Below are 23,956 nucleotides of genomic sequence, written 5' to 3' on the forward strand. Positions count from 1 at the left end.
TTCCTATTTCCCCCCATAACCACCACCCTGTGAGGTAAGTTGGGCTGAGAATCATACAGCCATGCCTACACTGGTCTCCGGCTTTCTAGCCTGATCCCTTAACCATTAGATTAAACTGGCTTCTTGGGCTTTAAATAGGACATCTTCCTATCATTTGCAATCTTCCCCCCCTCACAACCAATGTCATGTACCATTATCTGGAAATGTGATGATCAGTGACTAAAAAACCCCAAGGAATGTGGAAAGGAATCCTGAATTCGTTTTCCATGTAGTTGGTCTTTAAAATATCAAAACACATTTTTCCTCCTATTCATTTTGTGACTTTCATTGCAGTGCAACTTCTACTTAAGCTTTACCTAACTATCTCTGCATGACGTAGGCCTACAGTGCCAGTCGTCTTTAACCTATGTGCCCAATGGCCTAGTTCAGTGGTGACAGCTGTACCCAGCACATCTGGAAGTCAATTCATGAGAAAGACTGCAATAGTAATCTTCTAGGTCATGACACATGAGAAACAGAATTATGGCTGGCCCCAACTCTGCTGGCCATTAGAAAGCAGCTAATGCTTGAGGGATGAAAGTTTACTCAGGGCTTCAATGTTGTTTAAAATATTATATTGTGGTTTTGATTCTTGTCTGATGCCCATAATGCCTTCTGGTAGATGGGCAGCCATGTAAGTTTAATAAAGACTTCCTCGAGGGCAATCTCTGCACTTAAGCTTTGTCTTGTATCACATTTCTCTGTATCTGCACATTGGAGAGGAGAGGGGGACCAACCAGCACAACTGGGAACAATGGGATTAGCAACATCTGTTTTTAAGGGAGGGGAGAAGATCAAAGCATTGCTTAAAAACATTCAGACAAAACCGTTGAAAGAAATTCGGCTGCTTTTGGACAATATTTGCATTGATAGGTTGGTGGGTGATATACAGCTCATCCAGAATCTCAGGAAAGCTCACAACTCCTAGGTACCATTGTAGCTACCAATCAGGCCATGCACGCTTTGGATTCACACCATTTTCAGATGTATTTTCAATGTAATGGGTTCCAGTGAGTCTATAAAGTTCCCTTGGAGAGGGGGTGATCTTTCTTAATGCTGAAGTCCAGAACTCACCTACTTGTAGGATCTGGTTGCTCATCCCCAGCAGCAGAATGCCTAAACTTAAGATTTTAGTGTGATTCAACATCATTCTTAAAAAGTGGGATTGTACTCTAAAGCAGTGTTTCCCAACCTTGGCAACTTGAAGAGATCTGGACTTCAACTCCCAGAATTCCCCAGCCAGCGAATGCTGGCTGGGGAATTCTGGGAGTTGAAGTCCAGATCTCTTCAAGTTACCAAGGTTGGGAAACACTGCTCTAAAGTTCATAATGGTGTAAGGTCTTCTCCTAGTAGAATCCTGAGCTGTACGAAGTATCTATGCATTAAAGTTAAGAATCAACGGTTATGTTCTTCCATATTCCAGAGTTTTACATCCTTAACATAACACTATCTCCCTTACCTAGAAGTGCCAGGGATCCAGGTTTCCCCACGTTCTTTATTTCCCAGCCTCCTGCCCACCCCTTAATATGATAAGAATACATATTCAAAGACAACAATGCATGTTTGGATGTAGGCCAGCTTTTTCCAGTTTTAGAACCACTACAACACTTAAGACACACAAATGACAATGTGGACTGAGATCGGAGGGGACCAAATGCCACCACTGCTGCTTGCTTGGCCAACTATTGTTAAATAAAGGGGTTTTTCCCCCCAGCTTCTCTGGCAAAACACTTCCTAGGTGCTTATGAATCCAGGTTGCCCCTCCAAAAAGAGCACAGGGGTAGAAGTGCTGGGTCTTTGGCCCCTACAAGAGCTGAGAAGGCAACTCCAGGAGGAGAACTGCGAAGAGAGGGCTGAAAATAATCTGGTTATCATCTCAGATTTGTCATAAAATATACACCGAGAAGGGAAAGCAGGCTCTGGACTGAAGGTGCAGATGAGAAGCTGTCTCCTCTGCTCACTCATAAGTAGTAACGAAGAAAATCAGGATAGGGGAACATTTCTAAAGATGGGGAGAAAAGAATCAACCCAGTAGAAATAGGGGAAAACTTTGCCCATATAATCTGCTTCCAATAATAGTTAATGTCCTCAGTACTAAACATTGGGTGGCTTAGGTTGAACCTGCTCCGTTCCTTTGACTGCCACTCAGTTTGGGCAGACAGGGAATTATCAGCCCCCTGCTTTGGAGGAAGGGTACCAAAACCATGCAGGTGTTAGCTGGGAGTTGTATCCAAGGGTCACTTGAGTTCCTCATACAATTCTAATCCTTGAATCTCGCACCTGTCTTACGTCCAGAGTTCCTTTGGCAGCAGGAAGGGCTCAGGTTGGTGGCAGAAGCACTATTCGGACGTGGCTTCATTGACATCTGTATGCAAAAGAGTCACGGGGAGGGAGAGGAGGAAGAGGAGGAGGAGAACACCCAGTATAATTGTGGATCCTTCGGTCAGCAGAGTAGTAGTGCTCCCACCAACAGTGATAGCCAGGAATGGGGACAGGCACTTGAAAGGCTCATTCCTTCTTGGACTTATTCTGGATTTTCTGATGGACAACTCGCAATGTGGTGAAGAAGTTGCCAGTAAAGAGGGCGAGAAAGGGGAGGGCGCACATCAGGACCTGCCAATGAAATTTTCATGGTCAGCGCTTTAAGGGGAAGAGAGGGAAACAGAGGGAGAGACACACACACAAACAGACAGGCAGACATTCAGCAGTTTTCAAAAGGACTGGACTGCTGAAGAGAGATAAATTTATTTATTCCTTCATTCAATTCATTCAATTCATTCATTCATTCATTCATTCATTCATTCATTCATTCATTCATTCATTCATTCGACTTCTACGCCGTCCAATCCCAAAGGACTCAAGGTAGGCTTACAACAATATATAAGAGCCGGGGTGGCGCATAAGAGCCGGGGTGGCGCAGCAGGTAGAGTGCTGTACTGCAGGCCATTGAAGCTGACTGTAGATCTGAAGGTCAGCGGTTCAAATCTCATCACCGGCTCAAGGTTGACTCAGCCTTCCATCCTTTCGAGGTGGGTAAAGTGAGGACCCAGATTGTGGGGGCAATAGGCTGGCTGTGTTAAAAAGTGCTATTGCTAACATGTTGTAAGCCGCCCTGAGTCTAAGGAGAAGGGCGGCATAAAAATTGAATAAATAAATTGAATAAATAAATAAATATATATATACACTGCTCCAAAAAATAAAGGGAACACTTAAACAACACAATATAACTCCAAGTAAATCAAACTTCTGTGAAATCAAACTGTCCACTTAGGAAGCAACACGGATTGACAATCTATTTCACCTGCTGTTGTGCACATTCAGCTGTGTACAGAACAAAGTATTCAATGAGAATATCTCATTCATTCAGATCTAGGATGGGTTCTTTGAGTGTTCCCTTTATTTTTTTGAGCAGTGTATATATAAAAAATACAATAAAAGAAGTCAAATCTAGAATCTAAAACAGTAAAAAAACCTTTAAACCAACCAACCCCCCTCAACTATCCAATCAACACACATCCGTATCATTTGTCACGGTTTGGCCATGACAGATGTCAAGTTCACGCTCCCCCCCCCCCCCCCCCCCGGGGCTGCCGGCAGAGCCAGCCAGGTATTTGCGGCCTTGTGGAAGGCCAGTAGGGTGGGAGCAGTACGGATGTGGGGTGGGGGAGTTGGTTCCATGGAGCCAGGGCAACCACAGAGAAGGCCCTCCCCCGTGGCCCCGCCAACCTGCATTGCTTAGTTGACGGGACCTGGAGGAAGCCGACTCTGTGAGGTCTTATTAGTCTTTGGGAGGTATGCGGCAGGAGCTGGTCCCATAGATACTATGGTCCTAAACCATGTAGGGCTTAGGGCCAGACTATCTAATTTAACAAAGCTGTCAGGAATTAGAAGAACAGGAAGAGCAGCACAAAGCATCAGAAAGGGGTGTTGTGCCATGGATGTTAGTTCAAAGTGTTAAAGCATCTATGTCTTTCGTGAGACTTGTATAGTTTGTTTGTTTGTTTGTTTATTTTTATTTATTTATTTATTTGATTGATTGATTGATTGATTTGTATGCCGTCCCACTCCGTAGACTCGGGACGGCTCACAGCATACAATGAAACAATTCATAACAAATCTAATAACTTTAAAAAAACTTTTAAAAACCCCATTATTAAAACAGACATACATAAATTGTATAGGCCTGGGTGTGTGTGTGTGTGCCTCAATTCTCCCATGCCTGACGGCAGAGGTGGGTTGTAAGGTGTTTACGAAAGGCAAGGAGGGTGGGGGCAGTTCTAATCTCCGGAGGGAGCTGGTTCCAGAGAGTTGGGGCTGCCACAGAGAAGGCTCTTCCCCTGGGGCCCACCAGATGACATTGTTTAGTCCAGTGTTTCCCAACCTTTTTTGAGCCGCGGCACATTATTCACATTTACAAAATCCTGGGGAACATTGAGCGGGGGGGGGGGGGGGAAGTTTGGACAAAAAACCCTCTCTTCCTCCCTTTCACCCTATTTCTCTCTCCCTCCCTCTTTCTTTCCCCCTCTCTCTCCCTCCCTCTTTCTTTCCTCCTCTCTCTCCATTCCTCTTTCTTTCTTCCTTCCTCTCTTTTTTGCTCTTTCTCTCTCCCTCCTTCCCTCCCTCTTTCTCTCTTTCTCTTTTTCTCTCTTTCTCTTGCATTCTCTCTCTCTCTCTTGCTCTCTCTTTTATTCTCTCTTTCTCTCTCCCTTGCTTTCTCTCTCTCTCCCTTGCTTTCTCTCTTGCTTTCCTTCCCTTTCTCTTTCTCTCTTGCTTTCTCTCTCTCTCTTTCTTTCTCTCTCTCTCTCTCTCTTTCTCTGTCTTGCTTTCTTTCTCACACACACTCTTTCTCTTTCTCTCTCTCTTCCTTTCTTTTTCTCTCCCTCTCTTTCTTTCTTTCTCTCCTGCTTTCTCTCACACACACACTCTTTCTCTCTTCCTTGCTTTCTCTCTCCCTCTTGATTTCTTTCTTGCTTTTACTTCTCTCTCTTTCTCTCTTGCTTTCTCTCCTCCTTTCTCTCTCTCTCTCTCTTTCTCTCTGGTGCACCACACCAGCAACAGAGAGAGAAAGAGAGAGAGAGCGGAGAAAGAGTGGAGGGCGGCTTGCTGGTCCGCGACCCCCTGGATCAGCAGCCCCGCATGGCCCCAGCACGGACTCCGCCGTCGCCTTCGCCTCCGCCCAAGAGGCAGCAGCCACATTCACCCCTTCGCCCTCCCAGGTGTCCATGGCGCTCAGCGCCCGGCCAGGCGCCGCCTCCGCCTCTCAGTACCCCGCCTGACTGCTACCTGCAGGAACGGGTGGCGGGACGCCACAAAGGGCGGCGCTTGAAAGCCACCACGGCGCCGTTGTTGTCATCACGGCGCAAAGCCACACAGTCTCGGATCGCTTGCTTCTCCGGCCAGCAAGCCGGCTGCCTGGGAAAGCGGCACGCTTTTAAAATGCGCGTTTTTCAAATGCGCCGCTTTCCTAGGCAGCAGACTTTGCTGGCCGGAGAAGGGTGTGATTCAGGACTGTGTGGCTTTGCGCCACTTCAAAAATTTCTGCGGGGGGGGGGGGGGTCCCTAATGGCTGTGCGGGCGCCCGCCCACGCAGCTTAGAAGCAACAGTGGCCGGTGCCCTCCCACCGGGCCCCAAAAGCTCACGCCGTCACCGCTAGGGAAGCTCCAGCCAGGCTGGGCTCGCGGCACACCTGAACATGTCGCGCGGCACACTAGTGTGCCATGGCACACTGGTTGGGAAACACTGGTTTAGTCGACGGAGAAGACCAACTCTGTGGGACCTAATCGGTAGCTGGTATTCGTGTGGCAGAAGGCGGTCCTGGAGATATTCTGGTCCAATGCCATGAAGGGCTTTATAGGTCAAAACCAACACTTTGAATTGTGACCGGAAATTGATCGGCAACCAATGCAGACTGCGGAGTGTTGGTGTGACATGGGCATACCTTGGGAAGCCCATGATTGCTCTCGCAGCTACATTCTGCACAATCTGAAGTTTCCAAACACTTTTCAAAGGTAGCCCCATGTAGAGAGCATTACAGTAGTCGAATCTCGAGGTGATGAGGGCATGAGTGACTGTGAGCAGTGAGTCCCGGTCCAGATAGGGCTGCAACTGGTGCACCAGGCGAACCTGGGCAAACGTTATTTACAAGGCTGCCCTTAACAGCCATTTTGATGATGTTTTTAGAGAAAGAGTTGTTTTTACCCACCCAATTGACTGGGGACAGCCTTGGAAGCAGGAATAAGTCTCGCAAAAGGAGATAGCTGCTTTAACGCTTCAAAAGGTGGGAACTTTGCCCATACAAAAGATTCTTTGTGAAATATCTTTTTTGAATGCTTTGCACAAGCCCAAATCTGGCTTTTTACAAGTTTCCACTTTCAAATCCAAAAGGAACAGAGCACTTCCTCTTCCCCTGCTTACAAATTCAGTCTTACCTGCCATTCTTTGCATTCTGGGTCCCTGACCAGTTGGAAGAGTGTGATAGCATTGAAGAGTTGCCAGAACTAGAGAGAGAAGATAATTGTTTTATTTGCAACATCTCCCAGACTCCCACCATCAAAGGTGTCTCCGCAAGGGCAGGCTACTGGTTTCTGGCAGCATAATTTTTAGGACTCTTAATCAAAAATACTCTCCTCCAAACGGAGAACTGTCTGCTCCGATGACCATCCCTGTCCTTTGCCACCCACTGCGATTTCAACACAAGCACAGGCTTTTTTGGCAGTTTAATATCACAATAAGGGGACAATAGTTTATTTGGAGTACAAAATGCATCTAAAAATCCAGATTATTCACACGGGTTAATCAGTAGGCAATGTTCCCTCTAATTTTTTTTCGGTGTGGGCGGAAAAGTATAGTGTCTGAGCCTTTGGGACTGGGCGGCATAGAAGTAAGTACTAAGTAAGTAAGTAAGTAAGTAAGTAAGTAAGTAAGTAAGTAAGTAAGTAAGTAAGTAAGTAAGTAAGTAAATAAGAAAAAAATTCCGTTTTTTATTAAAAGAAATTAATAATAAAACAAAACCAAAATCTATTACTATTATTACTCTTCTCCTCTTTTTCCATCCCTGTCTCCTCCCCCCATGTGTGTGTGTGTTTGTGTGTGTGTGTATGTGTGAACTCTTGAACCATTTCCAATAACAGGTGAGGGCTATTGGAAATGGTTCAAGAGTTCACACACACACACACACACACAAATGGCTGGGGTTTTTTTCTGTTATTATTTGGGTGCTTTTTACCATATGCTTTAAATCAAGAGTCATTTCTCTCTCTTTCTCTCTCCCCCTCTTGCTCTCTCTTTTTCTCACTTTCTTTCTCCCTCTCTTTCTATCTTTCTCCCCCTATTGCTCTCTCTCTCTCTTTTTCTTTCTCTCTTTCTATTGCTTTCTTTCTCTCTCTTGCTTTCTTTCTCTTCTCTCTCTTGCTGTCTCTCTCCCCCCTTTCTCTCTCTCTCTCTTTCTCACTTACTTTCTCTCTCCCTCTCTCTCTGTCAGCGAGGGGGCTGCGAGAGCGCTTTCTCTGAGCGCTTTGGGAACGCTTGCCCTGCCTCTACTGCAGCCCCCTTGCTGAAAGTCCGGGATGAAAGCGCTCCCAGCAAAGGGGCTGCGAGAGTGGTGGGGCGGGCATTCCTGAAGCGCACAGAGAAAGCCCTCTCTCGCAGCCTCCTGGCTGGGAGCGCTTTTGTCCCGAGGAGAAGCCGCAGCCGCCACGGGAGAAGTCGCGCCCCAAGGCAGGAGGTGGCGGAGGAGGTGAGGGGGCGGATCGGGTGGGTGGGGGGCAGGGCCGAGAGGCATGGGGCGCGAGGGGGCTGGAGGCACCGTGGGGAGGCAGGGGCGGCCGCGGCTCCCACACCATCACTCTGTTAAACAAATAATTCCCTCAACACTGTCAAACTATTCACTGTCTGCATTATTATTACTATTAAACTTCTCATCATTCCTATCACTCATATCCTCCCACCTATGATTGAATGATTGCAACTTGTTTCTTGTATCCTTATGATTTTTATTAATATTATTTCCTGATTGCTTATTTGTACTCATTAAGTGTTGTACCTCATGATTCTTGACAAAATATATATTACAAAGTATATATATATATTAATAAATATTTATATATATTACAGTGATCCCTCGAGTTTCGCGATCTCGATGTTCGCTAAACGCTATATCGCGAGTTTTCAACCCGGAAGTAAACAACACCATCTGCGCATGCGTGCCCTTTTTTTTCTATGGCCACGCATGCGTAGATGGTGGAGTTTCCCCACCGGGCTGAGCGGCTTCCCCTGGGTCTTCCCCCTCTTGCCCCGGTAAGTGGCGCGAGCAACGGCGTGGGCGCGCGCGCGCGAGGTCCGCTTCCCAGCTGGGAAGCAACAACAGCAACCGGGTGGGTGGGGGAAGCCCCGGCGGCGCGCGCGCGCGAGGTCCGCTTCCCAGCTGGGAAGCAACAACAGCAACCGGGTGGGTGGGGGAAGCCCCGGCGGCGCGCGCGCGAGGCCCGCTTCCCAGCTGGGAAGCAACAACAGCAACCGGGTGGGTGGGGGAAGCCCCGGCGGCGCGCGCGCGAGGCCCGCTTCCCAGCTGGGAAGCAACAACAGCAACCGGGTGGGTGGGGGAAGCCCCGGCGGCGCGCGCGCGAGGTCCGCTTCCCAGCTGGGAAGCAACAACAGCAACCGGGTGGGTGGGGGAAGCCCCGGCGGCGCGCGCGCGAGGTCCGCTTCCCAGCTGGGAAGCAACAACAGCAACCGGGTGGGTGGGGGAAGCCCCGGCGGCGCGCGCGCGAGGTCCGCTTCCCAGCTGGGAAGCAACAACAGCAACCGGGTGGGTGGGGGAAGCCCCGGCGGCGCGCGCGCGAGGCCCGCTTCCCAGCTGGGAAGCAACAACAGCAACCGGGTGGGTGGGGGAAGCCCCGGCGGCGCGCGCGCGAGGCCCGCTTCCCAGCTGGGAAGCAACAACAGCAACCGGGTGGGTGGGGGAAGCCCCGGCGGCGCGCGCGCGAGGTCCGCTTCCCAGCTGGGAAGCAACAACAGCAACCGGGTGGGTGGGGGAAGCCCCGGCGGCGCGCGCGCGAGGTCCGCTTCCCAGCTGGGAAGCAACAACAGCAACCGGGTGGGTGGGGGAAGCCCCGGCGGCGCGCGCGCGCGAGGTCCGCTTCCCAGCTGGGAAGCAACAACAGCAACCGGGTGGGTGGGGGAAGCCCCGGCGGCGCGCGCGCGAGGCCCGCTTCCCAGCTGGGAAGCAACAACAGCAACCGGGTGGGTGGGGGAAGCCCCGGCGGCGCGCGCGCGAGGCCCGCTTCCCAGCTGGGAAGCAACAACACTAACCGGGTGGGTGGGGGAAGCCCCGGCGGCGCGCACGCGGATAAGCAGCAGCAGCGAGGCGGCGGGGAAACCCCAATCTTCGGCTCCTCGCTGCTGCGGTGGAAGTAAAAACACCATCTGCGCATGTGCAGATGGTGTTTTTACTTCCGCACCGCTACTTCGCGAAAAATCGATCATCGCGAGGGGTCCTGGAACGGAACCCTCGCGATGATCGAGGGACCACTGTACTACATGTCTATTTTTCTTCCTATGTATTTGTGTATTGGACAAATGAAAAAATAAATAAAATAAATAAAATGTATCTTTTATGTACACTGAGAACATATGTACCAAAGACAAATTCTTTGTGTGTCCAATCACACTTGGCCATTAAAGGTCTATTCTATTCTACAAAGTAAAAGCTCAATTTTTAAATTTATTTTATAAATTTATAACATGAAATAAATAAACTATGTTATTATTACTATGAAGCACACTTTCATTGTCTCCCATTTAGTCAGTATAAATAGAGTATGTATTTCCCCTGAAAAAAGAGCTAGTAAGAGAAAAAAATAAAATATATGTAAGAACTCTTACATTAGTCTAGTCCAGGGGCAGGAAAAGTTGGCTCTTCTATGACTTGTGAACTTCAACTCCCAGAATTCCGGAGCCTATCATGCTAGCTCAGGATTTCTGGGAGTTGAAGTCCACATGAGATAGAAGAGCCAACTTTGCCTACTCCTGGTCTAGTCTAGTGCAGAAGTCTCCAACCTTGGCAACTTAAAGACTTGTGGACTTCAACTCCCAGAATTCCTCAGCCAGCTAGGAGTTGAAGTCCACAAGTCTTTAAGTTGCCATGGCTGGAGACCTCTAGTCTAGTGGTTTGTCTAAAATCTAGGAGACTGAGAATTCTAGTCCAGTCTTCCTTCCTTCCTTCCTTCCTTCCTTCCTTCCTTCCTTCCTTCCTTCCTTATTAGATTTGTATGCCGCCCCTTTCCGTAGACTCGGGGCGGCTTATGCATGAAAGTAGGCTGAGTGACTTATGACCAGACTCCCAGCCCAACCCACCTTACAGGATTGTTGTTGTGAGGAAAATAGGAGCTAGCATGATTGGTTCAAGAATTCTGGGAGTTGAAGTCCACAAGTCATAGAAGAGCCAACTTTCCCTACCCCTGGTCTAGACTAAAGATAATCCCGAAAGAAGGGATGACGCACTTACTTGGCCGAAGAAGAGGAATGGAAGCAGGAAAGTGAGGCCTCTCCACATCCAGGACTGGAAACCCTCTGCAAGGAAAAACACACAGCCAAAGAATCAGGCCAGGGTTCACCAGTCCCAATGCACTCTTCAGACTGACTTGAGATGGCAACCTTTGGGAGATTTGACAGAGATCATGGACCTCTCACCTCTAACCAGAGAAGGAAATAGAGAAGCTTAGAGACAGACCAAACTGTTCTGTCTAGACCACCCACCGATCAGAATTAAAAGTCCACACACTCATGGGATAATACTTAAAAGGTACATTGATTACAAGACAATCAGGTAAAAAACTGATTAAATAGTTCCAACTCCAATTAAGTCCATTCTGGCAGTATTCCCAGCTTAATTTTCTTAATTTTAAGCTGGAAGCCAAAGTTTAATCAGGGGAATTTCTTTGAAGTGATTCTGTCAGTCAAACAGACTTACAATTCTCCTTGGTTTTTTCAAATGATGAGATTACATGACAATGAGCTTACATGAGTTAGAGCGATTTGCAAGCAAAGTGTTTTTGGAACTCCGGATCTTCCACACGGCCCTGATTTTTACAAATGTTGTTCGCTATGCCCACTTCCCCCAAGCCTGTTGTTTATATAGGGACAAGGCATGGCCAAGTGTTCCCTAGAGCAGTGTTTTTCAACCAGTGTGCCGCGAGACATGGTCAGGTGTGCCGCGAAGCTCAGCAAGAGAAAGAAAGAAAGCAAAAGAGAGAAAGAGAGAGAAAGAAAGCAAGAGAGAAAGAGAGAGAGAAAGAGAGAGAGAAAGAAAGCAAGAGAGAGAGAGAGAAAGAAAGCAAGAGAGAGAGAAAGAGAGAGAGAGAGAAAGCAAGAGAGAAAGAGAGAGAGAAAGAAAGCAAGAGAGAAAGAGAGAGAGAAAGAAAGCAAGAGAGAGAGAGAGAGAGAAAGAAAGCAAGAGAGAGAGAGAGAGAGAAAACAAGAGAAAGAGAGGCAGGGAAGGAGGGAGAGATAGAAAGAGAGCAAAAAAGAGAGGAAGGAAGGGAGAAAGAAAGAGGGATGGACAGATAGGGGAAGAAAGGAAGAGAGAGAAAGAGGGAGAGAAATAGAGCGAAAGGGAGGAAGAGAGAGATATAATTTTTTGTCCAAACTTTTTTTAGCCCCCCCCACTGCCCCCCCCTCAATGTGCCCCATGATTTTGTATATGTAAAAAATGTGCCGCAGCTCAAAAAAGGTTGAAAATCACTGCCCTAGAGCTACTAATGCCAAGACCCCATTCTTTTCAGATATTCTTGTCTGGACATAGTCCTTCTTACTCTAGCATCTAATATGGTCTTGTCCTCTAATTCATCTTCCTCTCTCTGACATAGTCAATACCATAGCAGGGGGTGCTCTAGTCTCGAGTTGATCCTCAGTCTCTAACTCCACATCACTCCAACTCTCGGACTCAGGTGACAAGAACACTAGCCTAAGATACCAATACGCATCCATTTCCTGCTCCTGGACATGGACCAGCCACAATACAAACATTCTTAAAATCTACCTCCCCAAGAATAAAATGCTCATCTCTTTGAGAAGGGCAGGGAAAGTTAATTTGAAAGGCAGCAGAACTATCTCCTAGTCAGATTCAGATTTTTTTGTATCTAAACTACCGGTATATTAACATGATTATTTGCAATTCTCTGCTTTTTAACAACTATGCCTAGAAGAGGACTATAAAAATGTTAATATCTCTAAAGCCAGGAAGTTCATATGAAACATGATCAAAAGAGCCTTTCCATATTAAGTTCTCCTGGTGACTTCAGGAGAACTTAATATGTAATTTTCTTAGCTATGACATAAAATAGTCATTATCTTATTCTGGTGTTTGTTTTTTGCTTGCTAAATAAAGGTTACAGCCCTGGGATTCCCTTGTAATCCCCCATCCAAATATGAACTAGGCCTTATCTAAATTGATGAAACAAGCCTAAGATCTAATTCCAGTACCCAAAGCTAGGGGGAAACTGCAGCTTGGAGGAATTATGGACCATACAAGCATCTCTGCAAGATGAGAATTGACGAAGCAAGTCTAGGCATAAGTTTTTGCTCTCCATCAGGAATTGGCCTGCTGTGGCTTCCCAGCCCCAGTATTTCATTATGATCCCATGGTCACTTTGTTCTCCTTTCAAACCCAGTGACTAGAAGAGCATCTTCTGTAGGGATAGCAATAGCAATACAGTGTTCCGTCGATTTTCACGGGTTCAAACTCCGTGAATAGCCTATACCACTCTTTTTCAAAAAATATTAATTAAAAAATACTTCACGGGTTTTTTTCTATACCATGGTTTTTCCTGCCCGATGACATCATATGTCATCACCAAACTAATAATTTTTGCAAATAAATAACAAAAAAAATAATTATTGTTAATAAATAATTATGTTTATAAATATCAGGATCACTAAGTGTCTTATTCAACGGTGAGTACCAGTAATAATGGTGAGTAAATGGTTGTTAAGGGAATGGGAAATGGTAATTTAGGGGTTTAAAGTGTTAAGGGATGGCTTGTGATACTGTCCATAGCCAAAAACGGGGTATTTACTTCCGCATCTCTACTTCGCGGAAATTCGACTTTCGCTGGCGGTCTCGGAACACATCCCCCGCGAAAATCGAGGGAACACTGTATTATTTAAGACTTGCATACCGCTTCACAGTGCTTAACAGCCCTCTCTAAGCGGTTTACAGAGTCAGCCAATAGCCCCCAACAATCTGGGTCCTCAATTTACTGACCTCGGGAGGATGGAAGGCTGAGTCAACCTTGAACCGGTGAGAATTGCCGAACTGCCGGAAACTGGCAGTCAGCAGAAGTAGCCTGCAGTTCTGCATTCTGACCACTGCGCCACCGCAGTCTATGACGTCACAGCCATTAGGGAATCCCTCACGCCAAAGTTTGACTCAGCAAAGGAAAAAGAGAAAGCAGAAATGCTACCTACCCACAGTGAGATCCATGTTGTGTCGTTCACCCAAAGCTCTCAACCGGTACAGACAACCACTCTGGTAATAATATTGAAGAAACTGGACGAAGCCTATCAAATTTCAGCAAAGGAGGCCAAAATTCAGAGGTGTAGCATGCAAAATGAGATACTTAAATTATACGTCCCTCATTTGTATTTATATTTATTAGATTTGTATGCCGCCCCTCTCCGAGGACTCGGAGCGGCTCAGAACAGAATACAATATTACAAATCCAGTATGTTAAAAAAGCCCATTAAAAGCCCATTATTAAAACCAAACAACTCAGTCACACCATACACAAATCTACAATAACCTAGAGGTAATTCAGTTACCCCATGCCTGGCGACATAGGTGGGTTTTGAGTAGCTTACGAAAGGCAAGGAGGGTGTGGGTGGTTCTAATCTCCGGGGGGAGTTGATTCCAGTGGCCCGGGGCCACCACAGAGAAGGCTCTTCTCCTGGGTCCCGCCAAACAACATTGTTTAGTCGACGGGACCCGGAGAAGGCCGACTCTCTGGGACCTAATTGGTCGTTGGGATTCGTGCGGCAGAAGACGGTCCCGAAGATATGCCATGTAGGGCTCATTGTTATTAAAGTGTCCCCTAAAACCAAAGCTCTAGTTTTGAACCCTTTCATCCATTACCTTTGGTGTTGGTATGGTTTTCCCCTTCTTAAAAACAAAAACACCTAGTGTTCACAGTATTGGAGAAGGAAAAAGCTCCAATGTATTTGAGCTGCTTCCGCTACAGTTAATTTGCCCTTTGCTTCACTGCCAGCTCCTAGGCCAGTGATGGTGAACCTTTTTTCCCCTGGGTGCTGAAAGCGTGTGCGCATACACACTATCTTGCCTGCATGAATGCCCACACCCATAATTCAATGCCTGGGGAGGGTGAAAATTGCCTCCCCTGCCCCTCTGGGGGCCAGAAACAGCCTGTTTCCCAACTTCTGGTAGGCCTAATAGGCCCATTTTTCACACTCTCTAGGCTCCAGAGTCTTCCTTGGAGGAACTGGGGTGGTCAAAAACGCCCTCCCACATCCTCCAGAGGCCCTCCGGAAGCCAAAAATGCCCTCCCAGAGCCTCTATGTGAGCCGAAAATCAGCTGACCAGTGCGCACATGAACGCTGGAGCTGAGCTAGGGCAACGGCCCTCAGATATGGCTCCACGTGCCACCTGTGGCACCCGTGCCATAGACTCGCCACCTTTGCCGTCAGGAATGGGGAAACTGAGACATCTCCCCTTGACTATGTAATTTTATGTATGGTACCGTATGTTTGTGTGTATGCTTTTTCATATAATGGGGGTTTTAGGTCTTTAATGTAAACTGTTATTTTAGACTTCAAGATTAGATTTGTTTATTGTATATTGTTTTTATCACTGCTGTGAGCCGCCCCGAGTCTGCAGAGAGGGGCGGCATACAAATCTAATAAATAATAATAAAAATAATAATAATAATACTGTCCTATGCCATTGCCCTTTCATCTAAATTCCCTCCCGCGAGGAAGCCTTTACATAGTGTAGTTTGACTGCCCCTTATTCAAACGCTCAGGGAGTAACAACAGAAGTCTCCCTCAGAAAAGGGAATTCTATGTTCCATGTTGCAGAACTTTGGCAACATAGCTACGAAGATCAAGGCTGGGATTCATCATTTTACTGACTCTCTGGATACTACAACTGCTTCCCTCCTACCTCATCTTTAATGCAGTCCCACTTACTCTGATACATGGAGAATGTGAGGAACTGGTTTCTGAACTTCTGGTACATGAGGCCATCTGGCCTGCAAAGAGAGAGAGAATGCAGAAACACCACATGTAATCAGAATCCACTGACAGGTGATGGACACTTGCTCTTTTCCGGAAAAGAATTAATCAATAGCAATAGTAATTAGACTTATATACCACGACATAATGCTTTTACATCCCCCTTTAAGCGGTTTACAGAATCAGCATATTGCCCCCAGCAATCTGGGTCCTTATTTTATCCACCTTGGAAGGATGGAAGGCCCAGGCAACCCAGAATCAAACTCACAGGCTATTAATTAAAACCACTGAAATCACAAGCATTATGCTTAACTCTCCCGCCCTCCCTGGAAATTGCCAAGGCAACTGAGATCAAGACTCACCAAGTCAGCATGACACCTGAGAGGAAGGTGGAAATGTAGTGATGAAATACCCACCAGCCTTTAATCCTGGAAGAGCAGGGATAAGTAGTTTCATTAGGATATTTCTCTTTTAAGCAGCCCAATATAATAAGCCAATGCTTGGAAGCTCGGTCTGGAAGGGCAATAGCAGCTGGAATACCTTACACTGAACACCAAGCACAGTGTTAATGGCCTTAAGTTTACGGAAAACACCCTTCCCTCCATTCTACTCTTGTTTATGATTGCAAGGAACATCCAGGATTGATTTTCCCCACAAAAATGCAAAATAATTTCTGCAGCCTGCTGTGTTAGATGGATTTGCATTACGTGCAAGCCAAGATTCCCAAAGAGATGCTTCCATATTGAATCCCGGCTTTTTTACAGCAGGACTAAGAATGGTTTTGCAGAGGACATGCACAGGGAACCCTATGTATGTCACCTTCTTAGAAATATAGACGGTTGAAGGCAGAAAAAGACCTCATGGTCCATCTAGTCTGCCCTTATACTATTTCCTGTATTTTATCTTAGGATGGATATATGTTTATCCCAGGCATGTTTAAATTCAGTTACTGAGGATTTACCAACCACGTCTGCTGGAAGTTTGCTCCAAGCATCTACTACTCTTTCAGTAAAGAAAATGTTTATCCTTCCTTAGCTTAAGGAAGGAGAAACGCTGGACAGCAGCACTACTTACTTAGAACCATTGTTGATCAAAATGCTCTCTCGAATTGTCAGCGTGCAGTAATACCAGACCAGGAGAAAATTAAAGACAGCATCCGTTACCCTGTCATAAAAAGTGAGGAAGAGATAAGTCAATTGTAACAATATAATTGTCGGATGAAGTGGGTGGCTGTTTGCCAGTTTCTATCTCTGGGATAGAGAACATAGAATAGGATTGCAAGGGACCTTGGCCGTCTTTTAATCCAAACCCTTGCGTATGGCAACAGATCCTATACCAATGATAGCAATAGCATTTAGACTTATATACTGCTTCATAGTGCTTTTACAGCCCTCTCTACCAGTTTACAGAATCAGGATCTTGCCCCCAACAATCTGGGTCCTTATTTTATCCACTTCAGAAGGATGGAAGGCTGAATCAACCTTGAGCCGGTGGTGAGATTTGAACTGCTGAACTATTGCTAGCAGTTAGCTGAAGAAGCCTGCAGTGCTGCACTCTAACCACTGCACCACCCCGGCTCTTGTATGATGGCAAAAGGGCACGCGTAGGTGCAATAACACTTGCGCATGGGCCCACACCCATCATTCAATGCCCTCACCTCGCACATGTGCACACAACTCCCCCCACGAATGTGTGCACACTCCTTTCCCTCCATTATTGTATTCGTGGTGAATCTTAGATTTTAAAATCAGAGATTTTATGTATTTATTTATTTATTAAATTTGTATACTTAAACTTGCCAACTTGTGGACTTCAACTGCCAGAATTGCAGCTACACTGGCTGGGGAATTCTGGGATTTGAAGTCCACAAGTCATAAAGTTGCCAAGTTTGGGGACTCCCTGACCTGAGTCATCTTTCACATCCCAGTAATAAGGGAGACTTCCTGTACGCTTCCCTCCCGCCAAGGAAACTGCCCCAGTCTGTTCACCTCTGCTCCAGTTACAGGACAATTCTGCAATCTAAATAATCCTCCCTTTTAATAACAGTGGAGGTTTTACTGGCTTTCCAAAGCTTCTCTCATCTGCATAGGAGACAGCAAGGCAGAGCTGGGCGCAACCAAGGGAGGAGAGGCCCCCACCAGTCATTACTCTCAAGAATTAAAGTTGGCAGCTTAACAATTTTTAGCCTGTTTATATTTGGTTGGCCATTAAAATGAATCTCACTGTATTGAAATGCTGTTTCTTGCAACACCTGGGTTGCCATTCCAAAAAAGGAAGCCACCTCTGCCTTGTCATTTCCCAAAGTCCTCCGAGGATTGGAGGTAATAATAATAATAATAATTTATTAGATTTGTATGCCGCCCCTCTCCGAAGACTTGGGGTGGCTCACAATAACGATAAAAACAATATTATACTGGCACAAATCTAATATTAAAAAAAAACTAAAAACCCTATCATAATTAAAAACCAAACAGCACATACATACCAAACATAAATTATAATAAGCCTGGGGGAAAGGGGTCTCAAATCCCCCATGCCTGGCGGTATAGATGGGTCTTAAGTAGTTTACGGAAGACAAAGAGGGTGGGAGCAGTTCTAATCTCCGGGGGGAGTTGATTCCAGAGGGCCGGGGCCGCCACAGAGAAGGCTCTTCCCCTGGGGCCCGCCAGACGACATTGTTTAGTCGACGGGACCTGGAGAAGGCCAACTCCGTGGGACCTTATCGGCCGCTGGGATTCGTGCGGTAGCAGGCGGTTCCGGAGGTACTCTGGTCCAATGCCATGTAGGGCTTTAAAGGTCATGACCAACACTTTGAATTGTGACCGGAAACTGATCGGCAGCCAATGCAGGCCACGGAGTGTTGTAGATACGTGGGCGAATCTGGGAAGCCCCACGATGGCTCTTGCGGCAGCGTTCTGCATGATCTGGAATTTCCGAACACTTTTCAAAGGTAGCCCCATGTAGAGAGCGTTGCAGTAATCGAACCTTGAGGTGATAAGGGCATGAGTGACTGTGAGCAATGACTCCCTGTCCAAATAGGGCCGCAACTGGTGCACCAGGCGAACCTGGGCAAACGCCCTCCTCGCCACAGCCGAAAGATAGCCCCTTCAGCTGGCCTGAAAGGAAGGAAAGAGGTTGTCCATCTCTCCGGATTGTGAACTCACCTGGAGTTGAGGAGGAAGCGGCAGGTGAAGGAGATGATGAGCAAAATGATGGTGAGATAAAGCTTGAACTTCTCGTACTCGTCCTTATATGCAAACCTAAAAGGAGAGGCAGAATGAGCCAGTTCTAACAGCCACTTGTGATCCTAGCTCCGTCTTTCCAAACCTGCTATCTTTCTTTTTTTTAAATTATTTTTAAAAGTTTTTATTTACAAAGATAAATACAATAAATACATTTAATTACAATTAACAATATAGACATGTCAAGGTACAGGGAGAAAAAAGAATAAGAGAATTGAATAATTGGAGTTTAAAAACAATAATTATATGTCAAATTATGGTCTAAACCAGTGATTTTCAACCTTTTTTGAGCCGCGGCACATTTTTTACATTTACAAAATCCTGGGGCACACCACCACCAACACAAAATGATACCATAGGACACTCTACTCTCTTTTTCCATCCCTGTCTCCTCCCCCCCTTGTGTGTGTGTGTGTGTGTACACATTTTTGAACCATTTCCAAAACCAGGTGAGGGCTAGGGTTTTTCTCTCTCTTATTCTTTGGGTGCTTTTTATCATATGCTTTAAATCAAGAGTCACTTCTCTCTCTCTTTTGTTTCTCTCTCTTTCCTCTCATTCTCTGTCACAATCATTTTCTCATTTCTCTTTTTTCCTCCCCTTTTTGCTCATTTCTCTCTCTCTCTCCCCCTCTCCTTTTCTCTCTTTCTCTCTTTCTTTCTCTCTTGCTTTCTTTCTCTCACTCTTTCTTTCTCTCTCTCTCTTTTCTTTCTCTCTCTTGCTTTCTCTCTCTCTCTCACTCTCTCTCTCTCTTTCTTTCTCTCTCTCTCTCTCAGCAAAATGTTGTGAGACCGAAACCTGAGCTTCCTTCTTCGCGGCACACCTGACCATGTCTCGCGGCACACTGGTTGAAAAACACTGGTCTAAACAATATGCATTTAACAGTAAACAGAAACAAACAAATAAAAAAGTTGACAAACATACAGACGTACAGAAAGAAAAAGGGAGAAAGAAAAAGAAAGAAGAGAAGAATAAAAGAAATGGAAAGGTGGGCGGGTGTACGATAGATCTGTATTGGAATTGTGAACTAGAAGTATTTTCAGTAGCTCACTCCCTTATATCTAATATTTTAAAATTATAGATAAATAAGAGAAAGTGTTGAATAAATCAAGATAAAGAGACAAACTAACTAACCAAACAAACCTGCTATCTTTCAAGAACAGTGGTACCTCTACCTAAGAATGCCTCTATTAACAAACTTTTCTAGATAAGAACCAGGTGTTCAAGATTTTTTTTGTCTCTTCTCAAGAACCATTTTCCACTTACAAACCCGAGCCTCCAAAACTGTAACCGGAAAAGGCGGGGAGAAGCCTCTGTGGGGCCTCTCGAGGAATCTCCTGGGAGGAAACAGGATCAGAAAAGACAGGGAGAAGCCTCCGTGGGGCCTCTCTAGGAATCTCCTGGGAGGAAACACAGCCAGGAGGGGCAGGGAGAAGCTTCTGTGGGGCCTTTCTAGGAATCTCCTGGGAGGAAACAGGGCTTCCACCCTCCCTGTGGTTTCCCCTATTGCACACATTATTTGCTTTTACATTGATTCCTATGGGAAAAATTGCTTCTTAAGAACATTTCTACTTAAGAACCTGGTCACGGAATGAATTAAGTTCGTAAGTAGAGGTACCACAGTATCTAGTGACTGTTAACTTCCCATAATCCCCAAACCCTAAGAAGTAGAGTTCCAACATAATCTGAAGGATGGCAGGATGGAGAAGAACTTCTCAAGCTCTTTATCTAGAGGGAATCCTCAACATATGCCTGCAATTGAGTCCAGAATTACAGACAAAAGTCACTGTGGTTGTTAAGTTAAGACACCCACGGGAGAGAAAGTAATTTTCCAGCCTTTTGTTTTGTTTTTTTGCAGTGGTTAAGTAAATGCTGCAGTCAAGCAAATGTTGTTTGCTAAGGGTTGTTTTAAGCAAACTCATTCATTTAAATGCGAGATTATTATTATTTTTTTGCTGGAAATCAGCAAAAACTTTACCAATAGCAGTTGTGTGATGCTATTGCCACAAATCATAAAACTGACTTGCAGTTGTATGACCAAAATGTGTGTTTCTTGTGGGCCAGTATTCGCTGGAGATGCTTTATGAGCAGCAAAAAGCCTATTCTATCGCCATCGAAACTTTGAACAGCTGTGAAACAACTGGTCATTAAATATGGACTACCTGTATGGCAATCTACAATTATAATAAATATTGATTTGATATGAAAACTCTTTGGCGCTTGGGACTCTGATGTTTTAAGGAACACTTTACTGTCAGGTCAGTCTGCCTAGCAATGAGCATCAGAAAGCTTCCTCCTAGACTACAGTACTTCCATCCTAGACTACTGCTCATCTGTCTGGAACCCATACCACATCTCAGACATCAACACCCTTGAAAATGTCCAAAGATATTTCAGCAGAAGAGCCCTTCACTCCTCTACTCGAAACAGAATATCCTACGAAAATAGACTAACAATCCTGGGCCTAGAAAGCCTAGAACTACGGCGCCTAAAACACGATTTGAGTATTGCCCACAAGATCATATGCTGCAATGTCCTACCGGTCAATGACTACTTCAGCTTCAACCGCAATAACACAAGAGCACGCAACAGATTCAAACTTAATACGAACCGCTCCAAACTTGACTGTAAAAAATATGATTTCAACAATTGAGTTAGCGAAGCGTGGAACTCATTACCAGACTCAATTGTGTCAACCCCTAACCCCCAACACTTCTCCCTTAGACTCTCCACGATTGACCTCTCCAGGTTCCTAAGAGGCCAGTAAGGGGCGTACATAAGTACACTAGCCTGCCTTTCATTCCCTGTCCAATTGTCTTTCCTTTCTTTCACCTATCTTATATATTCTCTTCCTTTCATATATCCTCTCCTCTAAGTTCACTTTCACCCTCTTTTATATTATCACATGTCTATTTTCTTCCTATGTATTTATGTATTGGACAAAGGAATAAATAAAATAAATAAATAAATAAATAAAATATGTGGCTTCTGGTTTTATTAAGGTGGGGATCTCCAAACCTGGCAACTTTAAGACTTAGGGACTTCAACTCCCAGAATTCTCAGCCAGCATAGTCCACACGTCTTAAAGTTGCCAGGTTTGAAGACCTCTGGAAAAGCAGGAACAAGATTTTTCCCAAAGGTGCTTCTTCAAGAGGCAAGTGGACTCTCTGTTTTTTCTTTGAAGATGTTTCGCTTCTCATCCAAGAATGAGACCATCCGGCCAGAGCTGAAGAAGCTTCTTGGATGAGAAATTAAACGTCTCCAAAATAAAAAACAGAAAGTCCAGTTGCTTTCTTGGGACAACCATGACCTGGAGGATTGAGAATCTCCATAGACAGGAACAAGAATGGTTAGTGTAGAATGGATTGAAATTCTCTCCCTGGAGGATTAATTAAATCAATTAAATTATACTTAGGAGAGTATATATTTTTTAATTACAAGAATGAACATGTGTTTCTCCAAGCATTAAGGAGTGTGCAGAGTTATCTCTGAGTGGTCAAAGATACACATACACTTAGGAAATGTGGAGGTCTTGCAAGTATCCAGCTGACAGACCAGAGATACAAGCAATAATACAAGCCAGATACATTAATTGTATAAACTATTATTTACTCTGGGAAATATCTGAGTCAAAAACGGTCCTAGTCATTCACAGTTAAATCAGTAAATACATTTCAATAAATATACAATACCATTTACTTTTCCAGCTTACAAATACATAAACCATCATTTGAACACACAGTTCTTACTACAGCATAGTCACAAAGGCAAAATTGAAATAGCAGAGTAGCCGAGACAGTGAAGCACACTTCTGGCTTTCTCTTATGGCAATCCGTTACACAAGCTCTTAAAGCAATAGTATTCTAATACATGCAAACATATATTGTTGGTTTATTCTATATACAGTAGTACCCCTAAATACGAGCATAATTCGTTCCATAAGGGAGCTTGTATCTCGAGGCAACTCGTATCTGGAACAAGTTGTTTTTCCCCTCCGAGATAACCAAAAGCAAGGATTCTTGCGCCACCTAGTGGACGCTCAGCTCGTATCCCGAATTTGAGCTCGGAACTAGAACAGAAATGTCTCTCCCCTCATGGCTCATATCTTGAAATACTCGCATGTAGAGCAGCTCGTATCTAGAGGTACTACTGTATTACCAAACCCAACTAGTTATGTACGTAGTACTAACAGTTTTGTGCCTCTATTTATGATTAATCTGATTCTGTATAGACTTTGGTTTCCAATGGTGCTGAACAAATGGTATTTACAAAGGGTGCTCAAAGTTCTTTTTGCAGCATCCTCATAATCGAATGATTGCGACTTTAAATATTCCCTGCCAACTTCTCACAAGCAAAGAAACATGAATCATCACTAAACAAGGGGAGTCACATAATGTTCTTGCAATCATTCAATTATGAGGATGCTGCAATAGAACTTTGAGGACCCTTTGTAAATACCATTTGTTCAGTATCATTAGAAACAAAAGTCTATACAGAATCAGATTAATCATAAATACAGGCACAAAACTGTTAGTACCATGCACATAAGTAATTGGGTTTGGCAATATATAAGTTGAAATACATATACTGTAACATCCAACTCTGAGTTTAATAGCAATAGCACTTAAACTTATATGCAATAGCAATAGCATTTAGACTTATATACCACTTCACAGTGCTTTACAGCCCTCTTTAAGCGGTTTACAGAGAGTAAGCATTCTGCCCCCAACAATCTGGGTCCTCATTTTACCAACCTTGGTAGGATGGAAGGCTGAGTCAACCTGGAGCCTACTGAGATTCGCTCTGCCAGTGATCAGCAGAAGTAGCTTGCAATACTGCACTCTAACTTCTGCCGCACGAATCCCAGCGACCGATTAGGTCCCACAGAGTGGGCCTTCTCCGGGTCCCGTCAACTAAACAATGTCGGTTGGCGGGCCTCAGGAGAACAGCCTTCTCTGTGGCGGCCCCGACTCTCTGGAACCAGCTCCCCCCAGAGATTAGAACTGCCCCTACCCTCCTTGCCTTTCATAAACTCCTTAAAACCCACCTTTGTCGTCAGGCATGGGGGAATTGAGATATCTCCCCCGGGCCTATACAATTTATGTATGGTATGCTTGTATGTATGTCTGCTTGATAATGGGTTTTTAAAAATATTTTAAATTGTAAATTATTAGATTTGTCATGAACTGTTTTTATTGTGTTGTGAGCCGCCCCGAGTCTACGGAAAGGGGCGGCATACAAATCTAATAAATAATAATAATAATAATAATAATAATAATAATAATAATAATAACTACTGCACCACCGAGGCTCTTAGTGCTTTACAGCCCTCTCTGTATACCACTTCTTAGTGCTTTACAGCCCTCTCTAAGCGGTTTATAGAGTCAGCGTATTGCCCCCAACAATCTGGATTCTCATTTTAACGACCTCAGA

At 45.1% G+C, this 23,956-nt stretch overlaps 1 protein-coding gene across 1 annotated transcript in view; it reads right to left on the reverse strand.

Annotated features, from left to right (window-relative positions):
* Positions 1 to 1,597: 1,597 nt before the first annotated feature.
* The window catches only part of TMEM120A (transmembrane protein 120A), a 42,248-nt gene continuing 19,889 nt past the window's right edge, over positions 1,598 to 23,956 (reverse strand). Inside the window, exons 5-12 of the mRNA XM_070735145.1 lie at positions 18,448 to 18,543; positions 16,358 to 16,447; positions 15,646 to 15,711; positions 15,239 to 15,300; positions 13,505 to 13,597; positions 10,545 to 10,609; positions 6,469 to 6,537; positions 1,598 to 2,652 (exon numbers count right to left, since the gene is read on the reverse strand). Coding sequence (XP_070591246.1) covers positions 2,548 to 2,652; positions 6,469 to 6,537; positions 10,545 to 10,609; positions 13,505 to 13,597; positions 15,239 to 15,300; positions 15,646 to 15,711; positions 16,358 to 16,447; positions 18,448 to 18,543 — 646 coding nt within the window. The 3' untranslated portion in view covers positions 1,598 to 2,547. The remainder of the gene's footprint in view (positions 2,653 to 6,468; positions 6,538 to 10,544; positions 10,610 to 13,504; positions 13,598 to 15,238; positions 15,301 to 15,645; positions 15,712 to 16,357; positions 16,448 to 18,447; positions 18,544 to 23,956) is intronic.

Source organism: Erythrolamprus reginae, chromosome 1 (assembly GCF_031021105.1).
Source record: "Erythrolamprus reginae isolate rEryReg1 chromosome 1, rEryReg1.hap1, whole genome shotgun sequence".
Lineage (NCBI taxonomy): Eukaryota > Metazoa > Chordata > Lepidosauria > Squamata > Dipsadidae > Erythrolamprus > Erythrolamprus reginae.